General features: G+C 43.1%; 1 protein-coding gene across 10 annotated transcripts in view; it reads left to right on the top strand.

Moving 5' to 3' along the window:
- Positions 1-5,579: 5,579 nt before the first annotated feature.
- Positions 5,580-22,492, top strand: part of BRF1 (BRF1 general transcription factor IIIB subunit) — a 176,120-nt gene continuing 159,207 nt past the window's right edge. For 5 of the 10 annotated variants that reach the window (XM_087747908.1, XM_087747901.1, XM_087747904.1 and 2 more), the window contains exons 1-3: positions 5,798-5,929; positions 19,080-19,166; positions 19,643-19,723. Coding sequence is in view for 2 of the 10 variants with exons in the window: in XM_087747900.1 (XP_087604026.1) it covers positions 5,743-5,929; positions 19,643-19,723 (268 nt within the window). In the remaining 8 variants the exon portion in view is untranslated. Of the gene's footprint in view, positions 5,930-19,079; positions 19,167-19,642; positions 19,724-22,492 lie in introns of all 10 variants that reach the window. The other 5 variants (XM_087747900.1, XM_087747912.1, XM_087747906.1 and 2 more) reach the window with 5 other exon arrangements.

Here is a 22,492-nt window from a genome sequence, read left to right as displayed (position 1 = left end):
CTCCTAATCCTTTTTATGACTTGTTAGGTATAATTTGTAAATGGCCAACACTATCTTAAGGACTTTACAGACACAGTTTATAGAATTATTTTTTAACTGGATAGAATTTACCTTGATGCTAAGCAGATAATCCCCTGTTGTGCAACTACTTTTCCTAACTTATTCTTCAAAACTAAAGGAGACTCATATTTACTTTTTGATGTGCTTCTACAGCTTCCCACTTGCTGGTCTGAATTTCTGGTTTGTAGTTCCACATTTGGAAAAAAAATGGGAACTAGCAGTAAGATATAAGGCTTGCTTCCGCATTTGAGTGTGCAGATCTATCCAGTGTAATGTCCCTGTTTTTTTTGCCTTGCACGTGAATATTAACATATAGTGAAAGCCTCATTTTCAGTCTATTTAAAAAATGTATTTGCACCAAAGTATCCACTCATCAAGTGTGCACAAAAAAATGGCACCTAAACATTTCCTCATTTCAGTTCAATTTCTAGGTACACAGACAGCTGCTTAAGTAGGCAATTAGCTGGCTGAAATGGTTCTCTGATGGTGAGTGATTAATTCATTAATGTTTGAACGAACACATCTCAGAATACAAGAACTGCAGACAAGCAGAGTTGTATTTTCACAGGAATATTTGCCTGTGTTTACATCCCCAAGTGATGGAGGCCTTTACTTATTCAGTGCAGAATGTAACTAATGCTTCATTAAAAAGGGTTTTCTCTTAGCATATGACTGCCCTGAACAGATTATTTTGTGTTCAGACTGGCTGATGAGCATTGCAATACTTATCTGGAGGAAGAGTTGTTCTTGTGAAGTGACCCTGCTTGAGAGGAGCTGTAAAACAGGCGTAAAAAATCCCAACTGATGTGAAAGAGGTGCGATGGGAACAACTATTCATCACTCATCATAGCACAGGAACTCAGGATTACCAACCGTTTAGGCCATTTTTAAACTTTTTCACTTGCTACCCAACTAAATGGTGATACACCCCAAACCGCCGGATGTTGTGGATCTCGAAAGCATACACAGATCAAAAACTGATTAAACAACCAGATAAAAAGTCTGCTAGTATGTATTAGCTTTCAGCTGATGAAATCCTTAAGCTGCAGATGGCTAGAAACTAGGAGGGCATATCTATTTTTACCTTGCTTACGTCCTTCCTCAAAGCACTCACTGATCAGCCGTGTATCTTCGAGTAGCTTGCTGGCAGGGGGAGATGTTAAGGACAGAGTAGCCGGGCAATACTGCTCACGGCTTCCAGCCATTTGCTGATGAGAGGCTTCCTCAGCTGGCGGTGGCTTCTGGATCTTTGTCCTCAATATCCTTGGACTTTCCCTCGGCTAATTTCTTGGTGGATTTTCTAAGCTACAGCGTTTGTGCTTTCTGCTGTCCTCACATACTAAGAATCGTACCAGGCACAGATCCTGGGAAGGTAACTGGGAAAGTCATGGGATCTCTGGCACTTACTCAGGGATCAAGCCTCAGCTGGAAAGTGCTGTCTCTGAACAGCAAGAATGTGATTGCACAGAGATAAGTTCAAGTGTTTGCTAAGCTATTTTGCTACATCATTTGACAGATGCCAAAACCTTTTCTTCTCAGAATGTTTTTTCCAACGCTTTTTTAATTGCCATTTACTGATGAACGTCATGAAAACAATGTCAGGAAATAATTAGAAATGCGCAGGCCAAAAAAAAAAGGAAAACAGATGGAAAATCAGTCCAAATCTAACCTGCAGGAGGAGTGCAGCTCCTCGACGATTTCATTTTCCTTGGGTGCCCCCTCGTGTTTATCACTGGTGTAGCCAAATGCACTTGGACCGGCACAGACAAAAAAAGAAGTAGCCAGTTGCTATCCCCTTATAAGGTTAATCCATTTCGAAATCCTTTGTTCCCCCCTCTATCTAGTATCCCTATGACTTCATCTTCAGAGAATCCATGTGCAAATCTGCAGGTTGAACGCATAGTTTATGCCTCATCTCGGACAGTCCAACACCAAAGAAGGCTTCCTCTGCTTGCGTTTTCTCCCAAGTTATGTGCATATTCAAACTTCTTGAGAGACTTCAGCAATGCTCTTAGGCCTGATTGTAAGAGGCTGAAATGCCAGATTGCTGAGGATGCTCACAGCAGCTGATCAAATCAAGGGATTAAACTTTGTGCCTCTAACTGAAAATATTTCCCACACGGGCTGGTGCGTTGGGAGGCTCAGAACCCAGAAGACTGAGCTATGACCAAAAAGTCAGAGAGTCTCTGGGTTTTCTGACACAGGACACTTAAGCAACTGCTTCGAATCATTATATTTATAGAAGAGGATCCATCACCTGTGGAAGTACGGTAGTGTGTCATCAGCTTGCTCTAGTATATTCCCTGCTGTGCTGTTCAGCATTTGCAGGAGCAGAGTGGGATTCCCTCACACTCCAGTCTGGATTCGTACAGCCCGTTTGCATTCTTCCTGCTGTTGTATGAGCAGTAAAAAAAAAAAAAAAAAAAAAAAATCTAATTTTCAAGCAAATGAGAACAGTTCCCCTCTTTGAAACCTCAAAAACTGAATGTCAAACACGCACACCCACGGGTGGGTTATATTCAGGGTTCCTGGAGACACAGCAGGAAGGAAATCGGTCGGTCTGGGCTAACAGACATCCCGATCACCACTTTTGGTCACCCTTAGGACTGAAAATAGGAGGTATGAAATATGAGGGTAGGTGAAATGGAAAACAGCTCCTTTCCTCCTCTTAACTAAAAGGGAAAAATATTGCAGGGAACCGAGTTTTGTCAACACAATTTTTTTAATTGATCTGTTCTTGCTGTGATTCAGGCTTCAGACAATTTACTGAAAAGTTATTATTTTGTTAGCCTAAGTGAACTGAGTTATGGGTTATTCATTCAGCAGGCTGAATGTTATTGGTCAAAAAGATTTTAGTTAACCCTCTTGCAAACAGAAAGAACAAAGATCTTACAGAGGTGAAAAATGATTAACATTTTGGCCAGTAGAAAACAATCCTACAGAAATGTTTGAAATCTGTAAGGGGTATTGTATAAGACAGCTTTCATGAGTGGGAGGCAAAGGACTTCAGTCTTCAGGACTGGGAACCCATTTTCTTTCCTCAGCACTAACCTCACCTTATAAGAATATAAAAATTAAACCACACTTCCTTCTTCAGTATGCCATGAAATGAGCTTTTTTGCACAGCAGCTGTATATTATACTCTCACTAGGGCCCTCTGCTGCTCACATTCAAAGTGAAAAACTCCGAACTTGTTTGGGACTCCCAGAAAAGGCTTGTAATGCTTAAAACAATCAAAACACCAATAATTTTGGAAGGGATGTAAAACTTAAGCCCTCATGGATCAGGACTACATTAGTCTTTATGTAAACGAATTAAGAAGAAACTTTTTAATGGAAAGGTGTTTCAAAACTGCTTGCTGAAGGATTGCTTCTGTTCACGCTGGCCTCTGTCAGAGGCACAGTATATGAAAAATGAGCTGATCTGGCTTGACAGCTGTTAATTGAAATATTCTGATATTCAAGGGGCTTTGCTGAGAGATGAAAATGATTTATGTCATGGGTTTTTCTCTTCCTATTATTGCTAAAAATATTTGTCTATCAGGGATTCCATTTTCCCCTGACATTATCTACACAGTGCATAATTTTGTGAGCTCACGCTTGGCTGCTGGAGCACTCATTACCTCACCAGCAGCAGGAGGAACTTCAGGAAGGAAACAAACTCCAGAAGCAGAAGGAATCTGAAGAAACCAAAAGTTCTTATTTTCACAGATACATCTCTGAGAACAGAATAAAAAGGACAATAAGAAAGAAGCCAAGCTGTGTATATAGTGGCACAATCTCTATTACGATATTGCTCTTTTCCTTTTGCAAAAGCCCAGAACCTGCGAATTTTTAGGTTTATGACATAATTTCACACCTATGAGATGCTCAGCTTTTTGGATGGAACAATATAGCTGTAGTATGTGCCCCAATGTGCCTCTAAATGTGCTACAGCCAGTCGTTTTGCACCATCTATCTGGTCAGTTCATAGAGATCTGTATGCGATACTTGGCTGCACCCAAGTCATTTGGTGGAAGCAGTGAGTCTGTAAGAAGGTGAAAGTTTCTGCTTCTGCATTAACTGACTTGGGTATTTCAAAAGCCGGCAGATGACAGTCAATGCAAACATCCAGCTACGGTACCTATTCTGCTCAGTTTCCTTCCCATCTGTGGCACGCCGTGCTAATTTACTACATGCGGGTTGAGTGCTAAAGTGAGCAATAACTTTCTTGGATGAAAACTGAGTTCTTTGATTCAGGAACGCATAACCCAGAGAGTTACAAAGCACTAGACTTCAACGTTATTGCACCTCTGTTACGCAGAGCTCAAAGTGCTTTACTGAAACGGATTCATCGTGCCTCACAAAACTCCTGTCTATCTATTACAGAATGATTGATTAGATGCGATTGATGAATTGATCAATTTTTGAAGCATAAAAACATTAGAAATGCAAACGTGTGTGTTGTAGTCCCAATTTTATTTTCAGGGAACACAGGAATTGGCATACGGAAGATGAGAACACGAGGCTCACGTTTTTCACTGCATGCTACATATTTTTACACAACTTTTAATTATTACAGGCTTTATGGGGTGCCACAAAAAAAAAAAGTACCACTCATCAGCTGTGGTGCAAATTTTGTTTGTTAGCGATACTCTTTTCCCTGCAAATCAAACCACTTAAATCGGGAGGAAGGACGAAGACTGGCAGAAAGGAAGCATTATCACCCTTGTTTTATTGTACAGCAACCATGGCATGAATCTATTAACAACTTATGTAAGGTTAGACAGTAAGTCTATGGTGAAACACATGAATCCTGGGGAATTTTTAGGAATCCTCATGTTCTGCCTGAAGGACAAGACCCATCACTTAGCCGGAAACACCATGGGCCCAGTTTCGCAGACATGCGAATACCTAAGTGCGCTCGCTGCCAGCAGCAGACTACTTTAAAATGGAGGAATGCAAATATCATGTCCCTCTTGAGAGCAGGGCCCGCAGCTGCTCCTCAGGAAGCACCTCCAGAGCCATCCCCGCTTTCCCCACGATCGGGCTCGCACAGCGCCCTCCCTCCGCCCCAGCGAGGCCTCGGGAGCCCAGGGCCGCACTGACAAGCCCCGCCGCCTTCCCGCCGCTGCCCGGGCCCCGGGAGGCGGCTCAGTAACGGCCGTCCCCGCCCCGAGGGGGAAGCGAGGGCCCACCGGGCCGCAGCTCCGCCTCTGGCCCTCCCTCGCCCACCGGGCCCCGCTCCGCTCGTTAACCGGACTGCCCCCGCCCCGTCACAGCCAGACTCGGAGCGCTGGAGGCCAGGCGTGGTTCGCGGTCCTTTATTTGGGGATGGAGAAGGGAACCCCCCAAGCGCAGCGGGCCGCCGGGATCCCCCAAGCCCCTGGGATCCCCCGAGCCCCGGCCGGGGAGGAGCCGGGAGCCGCCGCAGGCCCCTGACAGAGGCGCGGGCGGGGGCAGGCGGAGGAGCCGCCCCGCCGCGGGCGGTGAGGGCGGGGCCGCTGCGGAGGGGCGGTGAGCGGCAGATAAAGTCTCGCGAGAGCGGGCGGGAGCGGCTGCCGCCGCCGCGCTCCTCCCCCTGCCGGTCCCGGCGAGCGAGGCCTGCGCTGAGGCCGGGCTGTGCCGCGCCGGGCCAGGCAGCGGTAGCGGCGGCGGCGGGGAGGAGGCGGCGGCGGGGGCCCGGCCCGGAGCGCTGGGCAAGATGCCGGGCGGACGGGTTTGCGCCGCCTGCGGCTGCTCGGAGATCGAGGTGGACGCGGCGCGAGGGGACGCGGTGTGCACGGGCTGCGGGTCGGTGCTGGAGGACAACATCATCGTCTCCGAGGTGCAGTTCGTGGAGAACAGCGGCGGCGGCTCCTCCGCCGTCGGGCAGTTCGTGTCGCTGGACGGTGAGCGCCGGCGGGGCGGGGCGGGCCGCACGTGCGCCGGGCCCGGCGGGGGGAGTGGTGCTGTGGGGGGCCGGGGCGTGGGGAGGGGGTGCTGGGGGACGAGGGGAGGTTGTGTGGGGAAAGGGGAGGTTGTGTGGGGAGCGGGTGCTGGGGGGACAGTGTGTGGGAGAGGGTGTGAGGGGAATACGGGGTAATGTATGGAGAGAGGGCGTTGGGGGGAGAGTGGTGGGGGACGAGGGGCAGTGCATGAGGGAGAGGGTGCTGTAAGCGTGTGGAGAGCAGGGACAGGGCACGGGGGTGAGGGTGCTGTGCCAGAGGAGGGGGTACGGGGATGGTGCACGGGGGAGTGGGTGCTGGGGGGTAAGGATAATGTATAGGGAAAGGGGTGCTGTGCAAAGGGAGTACAGGGTTGGTGTATGGGGGACAGGGTGTTGTGCAAAGGGGCGTGGGGGACCAAAGGCGTGAAAAAGAGTGCTGTGCAAAGGAGGGACGGGGATGGTGTATGTGGGAGCTGGTGCTGCACAAAGTGGAAATGGGAGACTGTATGGGGAGGGGGGACAGGGTGCTGTGCACGGTGAGACAGAAACAGGGTGGCGGGTGGCTGGGATGAATGGGGAAAAGAGCTGTGTGGGATGGGAGAGATGCTCTGTGTGTGACGGGAGTAAGTGCATGAGGGACTGGAGCTCTGTGTGGTGTGGGTTGGGTGCGTGAGAGAAGGTTTGGGGCTCTGTGTGGAAGGACTGGGTGCACGGGGTATGGGAAGGTATATGAAATTATTTGGGGTGGAGGACAGGAGGGTTGGGTGTTTGATGGGTACTACATGGAGGCACAGAGGCGGTGTGATGGAGGAGAAGGAGGCTGGAAGTGTGAAGGGTCAAGAGTCCCCTTCTGTAGATAGATGGGTTGGGGTGTTTGTGTGAATGCCCTGGAGAATAAGGGCTGTGTGCCTGCAAGAAGGACCATGTGAAGAGGATCTGGTGTTTGGAAGGGGAGAGAAGGAAAATGGTGTGGGGAAGGTATATATAGAGAAAGAAACAAGCAAGAAGCATGGGAAGGAGCTTAGCAGTGAAACAAGGGGGGCTGATGGATTGTATGGCTGTGGGGAAGAAAGAGGAGTCGTGATGGAGAGGGCAGCACTGCATGCTGGAGTTTGGGAGTTTACTGTAGACTAGGATTTGTCTGATGCCATTCCTGTCTTCCAATTCAGGGTGCTGGCATTACTTTTTTTATAGCTTATGAGCAGCTCTTGTATCCTTCACTTTTTCCTGTAGTGATGTGGAGACTACATTTTTAAGGGCTTGTACTGCTTTTTCCCCTCCCACCCAAAATTATGCAGGACAGATGGCATGCAAGCTAGGGCACATTTTGGGATGCCTTTATCCTATGAAAAAAAAATCAAAAGGAAAAAAGAACTGCACCATACTGAGGTTTTTTCTTCTTATGGATGAATTGCACAGTACTTTCCTAAGGTCCTTTAAAGGACCATTTCCCTTCTGTGCAAGTACTGAGATGCTGCTGTTGGCTAATGTGTGCGTTTGTTTTTTTTTGACAGATAGTGCATTAATTCTTTGCTCTTGTATAGCTGGTTAGTTACCTGTCATATTCCTCTGAAAAAATAATTCTACCACTCATGAAGACAGATAAGGACAGTGAGGACAGGTGGGTGTGTAAAAGTGAAAATGTAATTGGAGCACATTCTAGCATGCTTATGGTGGCTTTATCTGGCTGGCGCAAGGTGTAGTTGCAGGGGCTTCCCTGTGTGTTCACATTGTGATCTTCTAGCAAGTCCCCATATGTGGTAATGTGTGTATTTTGGTGATATGCTGTTTGTGGAAACAGTAGAACAGGACTTTCAAAACAATGCTGTTTGTAGATTTGCTAAGTTACTGCAAGGATGAGTGGGTGCCTTATTTCATGCAGTAAATATTTTAAGAAATTTGGATATGTGTGGTTTATGCTGTTATAATTCTTTGTTCCAAAACACATGCTTCTGTTAGTGAATAATTTTTTTGTTTCACTTAAACTGAGTGATACAAGCTAAAAAAGAAAAGATGTATTTGTGCTGCAATAACAGTGTCTTCATGATGTATGCTTGTCTATTATGCTTGTATGATATGATACTGATTTAAGTCCTTAGGAATAGGGAGAAAAGTCCTTTCCTGTGTAAACAAGACAGAATTTGTATCTCTGAGGGTTGTGCTGGCTGGAGAATTTCCAATGGAATGTATATTTCTTTTAGGTCAGAAAACATGTAATTGCTGAAAGCACCATTTTAGGGTAAGCTATATCTCTCAGTGACTTTTCTGCTTACGTAAGCAGGTTTCCATCGAAGTTACCCATTTTTAACACCTTTTCCTGTCATCTTTGTAGCCTCTTTAGGTCTGCGGCTCTGAGGAATCCCCTGTGTATGAAATGCCTTGGGCTGAGGCTCCTCAGACTGTAGTCTGGTGTTCATGGGCAGCCCTACTGTGTGAAGCGTTTGCAGTGTCAGAGGTGCCTGGGCTACAGTTTTTGAGACCCTGGCTCTTGGCCAGTAGGGCTGGGTGACTTGGAGACCGTTGTCTAGGTTTTGCAAGGTGTGAGAGCTGTCAGGTTCTCTGTTGCAGAGCTGGGAGTTGAATGAGGCTCTTGGTGTCTACAGAGTTCAGAGCTCCTGGTTGTGCAGCAAGATTCCCCAAACCCTTCCAAGATTCATGAGGTCTTCTATTTGTGTGCTAATATATGTTGAATAGTTATAGATGCCTTTATTCATAATTTATTTTCATCTTCATCATAAAGAAGCCAAAGGGAATGGAAAGCACTGAGATACTGTTACTGACTTCTCTTTGGCACATCTAGCAAAACTTTTTATTTTGCCAAGCTGCATGTTAAAGATTCAGAATCTTGCATTTGTTTGCTGAAGGAGGAAGAGAGTCCTGCACTTCTCTATAGTAATACAAAGTGGCCTGTCTAGATCATGCCAAGTCCTTGCTAGTAAGCCCAGCAACCTCACTATAAAACGTGGGAAATCCCTTCTTTTATTCTCTCGGGGTTGGAAGAAGGTGTGAGATCAGAGTTAAGTGTTTCCAGGCAGTATTTACATTCAGCTATCAGTGTGCCTAGTGTAGGAAGCCACAGCCTCAACACGGATGCCTTTCACAGAGAAGTTTGGTATAGCCAGTGTTTTCCACTGCAGGTGTGTGAGTCTGTTTCTGTCCGTTCTTTTGACAGTTTTAACAACTGAGTGTTAGTGTGCTGAGAAAGTGTGGGCTTGTGCTTGAATATAAATGAAAGATCTGGCATTGCTACTGTAGGGAGGTGTGGGGAAGTGCAGGCTAGTAAGTCTGTTGGGCAAAAGGGCAGAAGCAGTGAAGGATGAAATAGATGGATGTGCAGGTAAATATGGGGGAAGAATGTTTTTTAGCAAAGTGAAGGCATGCCTTGCAGATCTGGAGGCTTCTGAAGTCGCTAAGTGGACAAAGCAGATTGTTCATTTGCAAAAGGAGGTCAGCAAGATCCTTCACTAGAAGCTTTTTAAAGAATCTGAGCTGTCATGGATAAGGGAAAGTCCTTACAGAGCAGCGTAACTACTCAAACTATAAGAAACGTAGAGTAGAAATAAGTCTTCTGAAGTGAGTTCCATAGAACCTGGGCTGATGATCTGGAAGACAGGTGAATGGTGAGTTAATGTGGTTTGCTGGCAACACAAAATTATTTGGGGTAGTAAAGAGTGTAGAAGGGCCTGTTACTCGTAGTAGCTGGGTAGTAGGATAGCAGATGGGATCAAGAGTTGCAGTGAGAGTTAGGATTGTTCCTTTCTTCCACATGTGGGATGGTAGCATCTGGACTAGCTAGTATAACTTGGGAAGGACATCCCTAGGTCTTAATGGATAGTTCTGTAAAAATGTTTAGCTCGATGTTCATTTGCAGTACAAAAAACAGAGCGGGGAGGGAAGTGTTAGGAGTTATCAGGAAAAGAATATGACAGCGTATACATACACTGTTACATATCCACAGCACTATTTACAACTTAAATACTGTGTGCAGTTCTGGTGTGTTTCTCTTTCTTCCCCCTCCTCAAGAAAACCTCTAATAGAAGTAGAAAAGATTGAGAGAGGAAGATGGGGTGATCAAGAGGAGGGCTTCTTGAAGAGCTGCTCAGTTAGAATGACTGAATGGACTCATCCTCTTCAGACTGGAAGAGAGATGATTGAGGACATAGTAGAGGTCTGTAAATACAGTAGAATAACATGGCAAGGATGAGCAATTGTTCAGTATCACATAATGCAAAAACTAGGGAGCACTAAGAAGTCTAGCAGCTAGCTTATTTTAAAGGTAGCAAGTAGGAGGTTCAGAAGCATTAGGAGAGTTTTTTTGTGTTTTTTTCTCCTCAGAAAAAAATATTTAATTGTGAATCTTAAGTTGTGGATGTTAAAAGCTTATGTGAGTTAAAAAATGATTGGGCAAACAGAATAAACATGTGTCACGGCCATTAAAAAAAAAGATACTATTTCTGGCTCAGGAAATCCTTGAGCCACAGATCCCTAGACTCTAGGAGATGATATGAGAGAAGTATCACAACAAGCTTTCCTCCTATGTGTTGTGTTCACTTGTAGGCATGTATATTAATGGACTTTACTGTACAGAGGTAGGGTACTGGACTAGATAGTCCTTTGGTCTGACTTGGCACAGCTGTTCTTTTGAGTCTTCAGAGGAAGATCATGTTCTTTGAGGTCTACAAAGATGCTTTTGAGGGTTTTGGCCATTCTTTTAAAACTGGTCCAAGAATCAGGGGGCTATGGTTTTGCAGCATAAAGTGTAGGTGTCCCTAGGTATTATACTGTGGTTTTTTAGCTTGTGTTTTGGAAAGTGGTGAGCACAAAACTCCTCTGACTTTGACAGTTACAGAGCTATGTCCTCTCTTGAAAATGCTTAGCTAATTCTTCTGATCTCCTTGTGAGAAGCTGGTGGTAGACTCTCACAATTGTAAATATCTCTGTGATAAGGTGTCCAGAAATCCACACTGCAAGGCGAGGATTTATTTAGAGTAAGGTTTATGAAGTTGCATATGCAGTACTTCGTAAGAAGGACCATGAAATCTTTCCTGATGGTAGCTGAGGCATATAAAAGGGGATAGTGTGCTTATATAAATAACACAGAGAGCTAGACCATCCCAGTCCTGATGAGATCTCCTTTGGAGATGGGCATGACCTATCTGTCTCAGCATAACATCACCAATGCTCTTCATTGCCATGGTCTTGATGGAAATGGAGGATATGATTGCAGGTTAGCCTAATTCCCCAATTCTTATTAATGCTGTCTGTCTTGGGGAGCAGCAAGTAATCTCTTCTTGTGAGGCACCTGTCACTTGCTGGGTCATGAGCTGGGAAGTTCTTGCACTAGCAAAGGGAATACCCCCTTTCATGCTCTAGAAGGAGGCTACTGTGTATCTTTCTATTGGTCTTCTGAGAGGAAAGTCCTCACAAAGCACAAGCTGGTGAAAGCTTTGATAGGCCCTGTACTGGTCCAGTTATAATTCTTAATTCTGTTGCAAGTGGTCACAGTCAGGTAAGAGTCCAGCCTCAACGCTTAACCCTGGCCATGTCGTCTCTTGAAGCTTGTGAAGGCCATGTGTTGAAATTGAGTTTCTGAGCTTGACTGATTTGACCCTGGATAAGTCCGATACTAGTGGAAAAGGGTTGTCGTGTGCACTTGAGCTCCAAGGAACTCTGTTAATTGTGCAGAAAATGTTTGAGGCATGTGCTTTTCCTATCTGAGTCTAGTTTTGAAGAATAACTATCCACCTTGTAATTGATAGCCAGTTCAGACTGTCTCAAACTAGCCAAAAGAGGTGGGTTGTTGCTTCTTGTCAAATTTGGGGAGCATTTGAATTAAAATTCCTCATTTGAGTTGGAATGAATGCGTCTTGCTTTTTTTTCCCCCCTTCATACTTAAGTTCTTAACGGACTCCTATCGGTCATAACATCTGAACACATCCCAGCATGAAGTACAGCAGTACAGGGTCTAAGAGGGAGCTATGTTTCTCTCTCTGCATTATACTGTAATTCCATCCTGGAAGATGGAGCTCCACTGAGCCCTTCACCAGTCTGCATCAGTTTTATGGCAGCTGCTTTTGCGGAAAGACAAGTTGAGTTGTGCACTGTGCTTGAAGGCGCCGAATTCTCTGATCACTCTTTCGTTGTGTCTGGGTGGGAGTCCCCCATCTTGTGGTAGTTGTTGGGAGAAACTGTTTCCACAAGCATTTTCCCTGAGGCTGACAGGAGAAAAACCAAGTATGAAGCTGAAGAGAGTGAGGGGAGGAAAGCTGAACACGGAGTAAACATTAATAGTCCAGATCTTTCTTCAGGTTTTTGTTTTAAAGAGGCTGAGAAAGTGGAAGTCTAGGGCTTCTAACACTAATCAAAGGAGAAGAAAACAGTCCCACCTGAGAAAGCTGGTGTGCAGGCAGTGCAGCAGCAAGCTGGAAGACATAACTGAGAAAATACAGCACGGGAAAAGGGCACTGCAAGGTGTACTGAGCTTGTGATCCTGAAACACATTGTGTCTGGGGAAGCTCAGCTGCTTTTGTTCCAGAAAGCGCCTTTAAATGCTTGGTAGTAAGTTGAGAACAATAGCATCTCATAAGCTGCTTGGGCACAAATGGCAAGGCAGTCTGGAAACCTGCCTTTTAGAAGTGTTGGGGATCTCTGTGCGATCCAGTGGCAGGAGAGCTCCCTGCTTCGCCAGGCACTGCTGGCCCTTGCTGTCCTCAACCAGCTTCTCCGTGGGGCTCCCTCAACCCTGCCCATGGCCCAGGACCCTATATTAGACCCTTGGGGATGTCAGCCCCTGCCCCAGTGATGCCTCATCAGTGCTGGTCTCCAGCTCCCCACAGCCCTGCCTGGCCATGGGCCCCACTGAGCCTGGCCTCAGCCTGTCCCCATGGCCCTGCCTGGCCATCCTGGGGCTGTGTCTAACCTGGTTCCCCTTGCTGGGCCTGATCCTGACCCCCACGTGCAGGCTGGTGTCCCGCCTGGCCTCAGCCCATCCCTGGATCCACGGAAGTGCCTGATGCCCTGGGCTGTGGCTGCCACTGCCCTGCTACAGAGTTTGGGGTAAATTTTTAAATTTAAAAAATTTAAATCGGAATTATTTTTCAGAGGCTTTTAGCTAGCTCTTATTTAGCATGTCTTCCCCAACCAGCTGCCAGTTTTTACAAAACTGACAGAAACCTTGTAGTTGTGAGACCTCTGTCCCCCTCTCAGGTTTGTCTGAAATGGGGCAGAGAGAGGAGAGGGGTGGACAGTGCTGCTGTGTGCACCGTTTTCCCCAGGGAAAATAGGATAAAAGATGGAGGTTAGCATAATGAAATGCAGCCTCCATAGTCTGAGGTGACAGAATGGTGGGATGGAGAAGACAATTTGGTAGAGCTAGGGGCGTTTGTTTAACTCCAGATAAGACTTACAGGACACCGCTTCATAGGAGGGTTATGGAGTGATTGCAGGCTGGCCACTGAAGTGGGATTCTTGCCCCACAGGACTTACCCTGCCTTTGGGGTCTGAGGTGAAGGTACATCACCAGTATGTCTGCGTGAGACTGAGCAGTGTGACTGTCTTGAATCAGCTTTACTATTTTATGGTTGGTTCCTTGAAATTTCTATTTGTTTTGGTGACTTTTGATTACAAAAATACATAATAAACTAAATTACAAATTGATATTGTCATCTTTAAATGCTAGGTTGGCATTTGTTATTTGAGATTTACAATAACTGATGTGAATTAAAGACTTACTCTTATGTAGTGACTAAGCCAGGAAGTTTTAGGGTGGTGATGGCTGTACAGACATAGTCGTAGAAATGGGAGGCTGTGAGGGGCAGTGACAGCATTAGTCCAACATCAGCACCAAGTCAGGATCATGTAGAGCTCATGGCTCTTGTACAGCTCATGTACATTAAGACTCCATCTCCAAATGTACATGAGTTTGCAAGATACTAATTTGAGACTGGTGAAAAGAATGTTACTTGTGGAAAGATACCTGCTTGCTTTTGCCGATAGGGAGAATGGAAAGTTGTGAACTAGTAGCCCTTAACACACTGACAAGTGTTTGTTAAAACTCCTAGTGTAGGAGGCTCCGAATTTGTAAGTGGGCTGTTTAAAATATTAAAATATCAAGTAAAAGTTTCTTCCTGGTAATACAGTTTTTTGTTGCAAGTAAATTATAAGCAACTGGCTACAGTGACCCGTTTGGACTGCTTTAAGTGCTGAATGTGTACTTTTACTCTGCAGTGTCCCTTGGCAAATTTAATGTGTCTTTCTCTTTAGTGAAGCTGTGGTAGGCTCAATTTTACAGGTATGCCTATGGAAGTGTACGGAAATTTTTGTATATACTACTTCATGCTTATGTTTTTACATGGAGGAGTGTGAGCTATGTTGACCTCAAGTGCAGAACTTGACTGGGGTTTGCCTTGATCAAAGTATTTCAGTCTTTTGGGGTTTGTGGAAATGGAAGGTTATGGTCAGCAAACTGGAAAGAAGAGAGGGACTAGATACGGGGAAGAAAAAGCTTTCATAAAATTTAAGCTAAGCTTACTAGCCATTCATCTTCTATGCCTTTTTTTCCTCTAGAACTTTAAGATGGACAATTACTGTCGCAGTAAGTGCTAGTGAGACAGTTGGTGAAGAGGATGAATGCTGTGTTTGTATCAGATTCTGTGTTTTTGTCTGGTCAGTTGTTACATACAATTAAGGATTCTTCTGTATTTTTCAATATTACAGTGGGAAGAGTAGGGGTTTTGGTTTTAATTGGTAGTTGTTAATTGGTTTCCATGTAGGACATCTTGACAGACCAAATCCTGACATGGAATATTTCTCATAGTGCAGCCTCGAACAGTCCTGAAGTGAGTTCTGCCAGCAATACACATGCTAAACTTGAAATGAAAACACTGGGTACTGAAAAGTGAAAATAATGTTAATATCAGCAAAATTCCTCTTACTTGTGGTCCGGATTTCTAGAGATGACAATAATTCACAGTCAAAATTACATAGAGTGGACATGATGTAATTTGCAACACAGAAGAAAGCATGGATATGTTGGATTTGCAGACCTTTTTGGGAAATCCTGAAGAGTATTTAGCTGTTTTACTTTATGCTACGTTTTCTCATTACAAAACTAATTGATAATCATGTTGTGTTGGGAAGGAAGAAGGGAAACTTGCATCTACTTCATGCAAAAAATAATTATCCACTGTATGTTTTAATGAGATGAACTGAATCAATTTTTGCTTCTCTTCTGAAATCCTCCAGGTGGCAATCTTGCATCAGTTAAGTGTACAGTGTTTTTTTTATGGCATTGAGTTTTTATATGCTGTGCTTGTGATGGCAACAAATGCTTGCTTGAAGCCTGCAGAGTATGCTGCTGTCAGTTGTGAAAATGCTGAATCTTGCATGTAACTTGGACACAGACGGGTTTCATAGACTTGTTCAGCCCTAAATTTGGGTGTGGTGAATGCAAAAGTATAATTATCTTTTTGGTTGGTAGTAATGAAAATAAGTCCATAGATAGCTAGTTATGATGGAGTAAATTAAAAGTTTGCCTATGTGCCTATGTAAGTTTATTCAGCAGTAGCATTTTGGCAGGCTGTGGTGGTGTGCAGATCTGTTAACTTGCCTGTAAAAATGGCTGAGAAGAATTATTTCTGATACAGACTTCAGTAGCTTTGTGTGTTCAGAAAACTTCAATCACATTATTTTGCTATTGTAGGTATGAATTGTAATGGGACACTGAGTTACTCTGCTTTTGACTTCTATGGTCTAAATAAGTAGGAAGCTCATTAACTTTTTGTATCAGATTACCTAGTCTACCCTGATGATGAAACTGTTGGTGTGATGCTGTCTACACTCTTTACCAGACCCAGATTTTATGCCAGGTCTGTAAAAATGTGGGTTTTAAACTGAAGGTTTTTTCCAACCTTGTGCTGGAGAACGGGCTGGTGTTTTTTTGACTTTTATTTCGCAGGGAAGGGTTTTGGTAGGACTGGTCCTATCAAATATCAGATATGCTTCAGTTCAAGCTGCAAGCAGCTTCATTCCCTGTCTTCACTTGCTCATTTATGTAGAGGAAACACGATCAGTAACACTGGGACTGAAGCAGTTTCGTCTCTGGGTGTTGAATCGGAACCTCACCATGTTGCTGGCTCTCAGAAGAGTGCCCTTTAAGCTGCAGATGCCCAAGTGGCTGCTCTTTGCCTCCTCTGTATGGAGAGATGTGACAAGTGCTGTTCCTCCTATCTGTCTTCTTTTTGTTGCTGTTCAAGGTTACCACAGACTTCAAGCTTTGCTTTCTCCTTTTACTGCTTGAGGAATGTTTTTGTAGAGGAGCTGAGTGATGTGACTTCCTTCATTAGTGAGTCTGTGGAGCAAAACAGAAATGGCCAAGGTGCCTGGGTCTGACCCTGCATACAGCAGCCGTAACAGAGACTGTGCTGCAAGGAGCAGACATGGGGATGGCTGCTCTTGGCTGCTTGAGGGACAGTCACTGTAGTTCAGCTGTGACTGAGTATCATCAAATTTCCAGGTATATGATCTCCTGCATCTTTAGTTCTCTTCTTTTGGTGTCTTGGGGAGCTCTAGTCTACTGAGTGGAACACAAAAAAATTGAGTAGCTCTACTTCGAGCTGCCTAACACATCTCTCAACACCTGCTGTTGTCCAAAATTTCATGTAAGTGTCCGAAGCTAACTTGAAGAGGAGAGGAGGCTTCAGTTGTACAAAGCTGAGAATCTGAATTAGTTTCTAAAAATGATCAGTAGATGACAACGTACCTCAGGAGGCGCCACCTCACAAAGGAGGTATTTGAGTTGGCTTAGGGAAATGTTAGTGTTAATGTTGAAGATTTGGCAGGCAGTACTTGCAGACACCAAATACTCTCAGATACATTTTTGTATATCTTGAAAGCTGAATGTGAAAACGCAAAAGCCTGTTTAATTCACTTTTGAAGTTGTAGAGGGGAAAAATGGAAAAGGTCAAGAAATGTAAAAATTTCAGTTAAGCTGGGATGTTAATTTGGTTGTGCCTAGTGATTGCTGTTCCTTTCATTTGTACTTTTTAAATGACTAGCTTTGTAGGGATTTTTGTCTTTAAATGAATTTGATTTCACAGTTTTCTTTTTTTAAGAGTTTATCTTTTTATTACCCGGCTGAACAGTTGTGTTAATGAGTTTGGTTTGCATTCTGCTTGTAAAGAGTAAAGCTGATGGTGAGACTTCATAGTCAATGGGAACACTAGTTTGCAGTTCTGAGAGTGTAAGTGCTCAACAGACTAGTTTTCTGTCAGTTTTCAAAGCCAAATGCTAATTAGAGATGTGCAGTCTTTCCAGTTAACTTGCTGAGAAATGGGCACATAAATTCTGATAGCAGAATTTGTCTTTCAGATAGCTCTGCTAGTATCTGCTGCAGACTCTATAGCTTGGAAAGGAAGGACTTTTACGTACAATTTTATATCTTCATGTCTAATGAAAAAGAATGTTAAAGAACAGAACCTCTGAAATCTCAGCTTAATTTTGTTTGTATTCCTTCTGGATTTTATCTTCTGAGTAAGTTAAATTATTTTGTTAATAATATTGTTTATTGCCACTCTAATTTTTTTTGTGTAAGCTTGTTAGTAGCAACAGGGAAACCTGTGGAAGAGTAATGTATCTGTTTTGACAATGATAGTCCAATAGAGTTCAGTATTTTCACCTATTAAAGATAGAGGGGACTGAAAAGCAGAGCCTCTGTGCACAGGAGGAGGCAATGGTGCCTTGGATGCAAGTGCTGAGGAGCCGGGTACCTCCAGCCTGCCCTGCTGTTTGCTCCTGCGCTTGCCCTGCAGTTGATGGCCTCCTCCGCTGTCCTGGTGCTTGAGTGCGTGCTCTCCTGCTGTAAATCAGACAAGTGAGGTAGCCTGTGGTAAAGCAAACCATAAAACAACAAAAAAAGGAGGGTAGAAGGCAGAATTTCTGAAGCTACATTTGCTACTGAAGAAAAGGAACATAAAACTATTGCCACTACTCATTTATTTTTTTGCCAGGTAAACCATTCTTATTAAATGTACATCAAAAATGTTGTGTGCTAGAGTAGTATGGTATCCTCTCTGTTTTGCCTCATTGGTTTGTTTTGGAGTATTTGTGGAAATAGGAGACTGTACCTATAAGAATGGCAAGGAGACATTGCTGTCTATAAGAGTATGGAGCAAATAGAGTTGGGAGGGTTACCTCTGTATCCAGTGAGGAGGTCACTATTGAATATTTTTCATTTCTAATTAGGATGTTGAACTGAAGTACTTAAGCTGTGGGGCATTTATGTGAGAGCTTCTGATTATTGTCTGTTGAAAGGATCTGTTAATGAGGTGAAGTCAGTTTCTGTTGCGGATAGCACTGGAAACCTAATTTAAAGGTTGCATGGAAAATTAAGCTTTGAAGGTTTATAGACAATAATTCTGCAGGAATATTAGCTTTTCTGGGTTTTTTCCTCAGCGTACATGTGTATTAAATGCAGCTGAGAGGAGACTAGCTAAAAAAGTCTAGTAAGAATGAACAATTTAGGTCATAGTTTCTCATCACTTGCAACTGGTACGGAAGTATCTTATTTGGGTATGTAGGAGAGATGTCCTGAACTGCTTTTGAGTGACATTTTGCTCATCTGTATCTTGCTATCCCAAAGCCATTCTAGTTTGTTCTAGAGAACTGGTATAAGATGAGAAAACATAGCTACAAGAACTTGAGGAAATACTGTAGGCATCATAGGGAGCAAGATGACTTTTTTCCCTATTCTGAAAAGCAGACTACAGGAATTAAGTAGAAATCCAATTACTAACAAATTACTTATTTGCAGTCCTGTGCAATTTAGCTTTTTGGTCTCACTTGCTGTTAAGCTGATAGATTTGAATATCCTGCTTGAGGTAGCCTGATTAGTTTCCCACTAAAGCAGGATTTTTAAAAAAAAAAAAAAAAAACAAAACAATTTCTGTCCTTGGTAGCTTAATTCCCTGTTCTGCAAGATTGGTTTGTATGAGTAGTTCCGCTGACTCCCAGAGGACTCTGCATGCAGGCTCCTCAGCATTGGCACGGATGCATAAACCAGCCTCTAGGTTATGCTAATTTACAACTCAGACTTATTTTAGTCTCCAACCTTTCAGGGTGTAAATGCAGCAGTTCCAGACTTGCAGTTTTTGTAGCCCAAGCATCACTGTGTGTGCCTAATGTTAAACTGAAGTAATTTTAAAGTAAGTGTTATGTCTGTAATAGCCAACACAGTCATTATGGAATGCTAAACATGTTTTATGTTCTGTAGTGCCAGTAATTAGCTATTAAAATTCTGTATTGAATATTACTCAGACAAAAAATATTAACTAAGCAATTGTTTCATCATTTACTTTGAGAAATATTTTACAATATTGATTTTCATGTTCTGCCTAAAATAGGGGTTGTGACATTTTTGTACTTTCTTTGGAGCTGAGATTGGGAGGGCTTGTGGAGGCACGTAATTCTTATGGTATCTCAAGAAAGAAATAAATTGCACAGGATTTATACTCAATGTATTAAGCCCTTCAAGCATTTCTGTTGCCCTTCTTAATGTAACTTGGCATGTTGTAAATGATACAGGTACTGAATATAGTAACACAATAAGTTTTCTTTTAATATTTTAATTCAGTTATTGCATTTGACATGTCTGTTGTTTTTTTTTTTTCCTCCCTAATAGGTGCAGGCAAAACACCAACTTTAGGAGGAGGATTCCATGCCAATCTGGGAAAGGAGTCACGAGCACAAACTCTACAGAATGGTACTTACAAGCTTTAGTCTTGTTGATATGTCTTTTTTAAATTATATGGTTGATTACAATTAATTTTTAGTTTTGAATGTGACCTCAAAACCTTGGCAGGCCACTTGTCAGTGGACAAGTCTGCCTAGTGCTGATTTTTACATTGTGCTCTCATTTGGTTGTTATACCTGATTTATGAGGTCAGGTAGCTGGCTGACAAAGGGTAATGGCACCTGACAATACTATCGTAGCTAAAAAGGGCTTTTTCAAGGTTGACATGCCCATTGCACCTTCTTATTATCTGTTAACCTATTGTGGCTTTTTATTTTATCAGTTTTCAGGGTTCTTGAAATGCTTTATGCATGTTTATTTTTAATTGTTCAAATGCTTTTGGTTTTATGCTGTATAAGTGTGAGAATGCATATATTTATGCACACTTCATAGTACTCGTGCTTAATATGTGACAGTTAAACAGAGGGGGGAAAATGAAAAAAAGATTTTAGTGTCTGGAGAATACTTAAATAAATATTCTCATTACATGCTATACATTTTAATTGAGATCTACATAATCTACACTCTCTTTAAAGAGAGTGAATAAAAGCAGCTTTTATTCCAGAAACAGAATGGTCTTCCAATTTCAATTGCTGTTACTCATATCAATGGACAGGAGTTGTCATTTTTTAGCTAATGAATACTCTTGTCTCATGACTCTTCGTGATGACAGCTGATGGACTGTCATATCAAAGACTCAGAAGCTGTCATGTAATTAACCAAGGGATGTAGATGGGTCTTATTGATATGGTGCTCATTTTGAGGAGATATTTTAGATAAAGGTATTTTCCTAAATTCAGGTCTTACACTTGCAACTCAAACACAGAAAATCTTGGCTGATATTATGCCTGCATAGATATACAAAGAGAAAGATTGATCTAATATTATATCTGTGTAGGTATAGAAAGGTTAAGATTGATCTGTGTTATTGAAATATAGCCAGATTGCTTTACTCAGCATTATTCAGCTGATTTATATACAGATTTTTTTATATGCAGTATGTTTTATTCAGCTGTTTGTACTGAACAGTATCGAGCCCTGCTTGTTTGGCAGAGTAAAGCTTGTACTTTATGTGAGCTTGTTTCAGTGTCAAGTCCAAAGGTACTATCTTAGGAGTTTTAAAAATGCCTGTGTAAAGTGTAACCTGTATAAGCAGAGGAATAAAACCACTAGAATACCTTTTACAGTTAGTGTAGTTTTTCTTTGGATGAAGGCACTTCAATCAAAACTGTAAATTTGCACAGGCATTTTAAAAATAAACTGGCTTTTTGTGCATAAGGACTGCCCAGTTCCTTGTCTTTAATTGTAGAAAAGTAAAATGCTGAGGGGAGAAAATGTTGCCCTATTGCTTCCTGGAGTGTTTGAATCCTTCAAAAGCCTTTTTGGTTATGCTGAAAAGTGATCGCAATTAAAGACAGTGTAGGCGTTTTTCTGGAATCTAAACATGGCTTGTTTCTTGGATGAGTGTTTGCTGGGGAATATGTCTGAGCATCTTCCTTCCCCACAGCTTTGTGTGTGGGGGGCCCCCCTAATCACACACAATGATTCTGACTTGGCTAAAGTCTATCAGCATCATGTAAAAGAAATTATAGTTACTTGAAATTATCTCCCAAACAGTTTTGAAACAGGAGAATAATTTGTCTTTTTACCTATACTGGTCTGAGGCTTCTTAAGGGTTTTCTTCTCCTTTTTGTGGCTATCCTTTATATAGGAAAAATCTGTTTGGTCTTTGATTTCTGTAGCCAACCTGCATTTGTCATGCTGCCAAATCTGTCTCTGGGAAAGTTCTTTTCAATGAGCTAAGTGATGTTCTTGCTCAGTCCCAGGCATGACAACAGCAGCTGATATTTCAGGTAGAGCAATTGGTGTTTGAAAGGCTTTTCTTTCTGCTGCTGTATAATGAGCTAGTTGTCTTCTGCATTTAGTCACACTTTTAGCTTTACATAGTTTTTAATTGCAAATTGAGCTATGGCAGTGAACTTACAAAATCTCACCCTGTCACTGTGTGCCCATGATCATGGCTTTTTTTTTTAGGTGAAATTATGTTAATATCTGTTGTGTTTAGACTTGAAAATGTAGCAAGATAAATGAACTTACTGTATATATTTTAAAGAAAAAGTATGGGGTGGTTTATTGAGTGAAACTGAAGTGCACTGATAGGTGACTGTATTAAAAATGAACAGTTATCCTTGGAGTGCTACACTGTCTGTTCAGAAAAAATGCTGAGCTGCTTATTTATTTATTTGCTGGTACTACTATGTTTGCATTTCCAAAGTTAACTGAGTTGCAAATGAACTGCTGAAATTAGCTCCTGTCGGGATGCTGGTGCAGCACAGCTTGTGAACACGCTTCAGGAGGCCTATTCCTGCAACTCGCGGATGGCTCTTACGTCAAGGCTGCGTACTACCTTCAGCAGCCTAAGAACATGATTTTTCTCCTATATGGTGCTCTGTACAGGCTATTGCTGAAGGGAAGAACAGACTCTGGAAAGCAGAGATGAGCGGCGGAACCCAGATTGCTCTGGAGGTCGTCCCCAGTGTATTTGAGAGCAGCTGAAAGCGTGCGTGTGTGTGTGGTCTGAGAGCACTGGCAGGTCTCACACTGTGCCTGGTCTACTTGCCAGCAACCTGCAGGCTTGACATGATGCGGGGAAAAGTCCAGCAATGGAGCAGGGACTTGCTGTTTTTTAAAAAACAACAACCTCCCTCTGCTTTCCCTTCCCTCCCCCATGTAGTTTGG

The sequence above is a fragment of the Nipponia nippon genome, unplaced genomic scaffold (genome assembly GCF_047370975.1).
Source record: "Nipponia nippon isolate SJK-2023a ecotype South Korea unplaced genomic scaffold, ASM4737097v1 scaffold_11, whole genome shotgun sequence".
Lineage (NCBI taxonomy): Eukaryota > Metazoa > Chordata > Aves > Pelecaniformes > Threskiornithidae > Nipponia > Nipponia nippon.
This window is presented reverse-complemented; position numbering and strand designations above follow the sequence as displayed.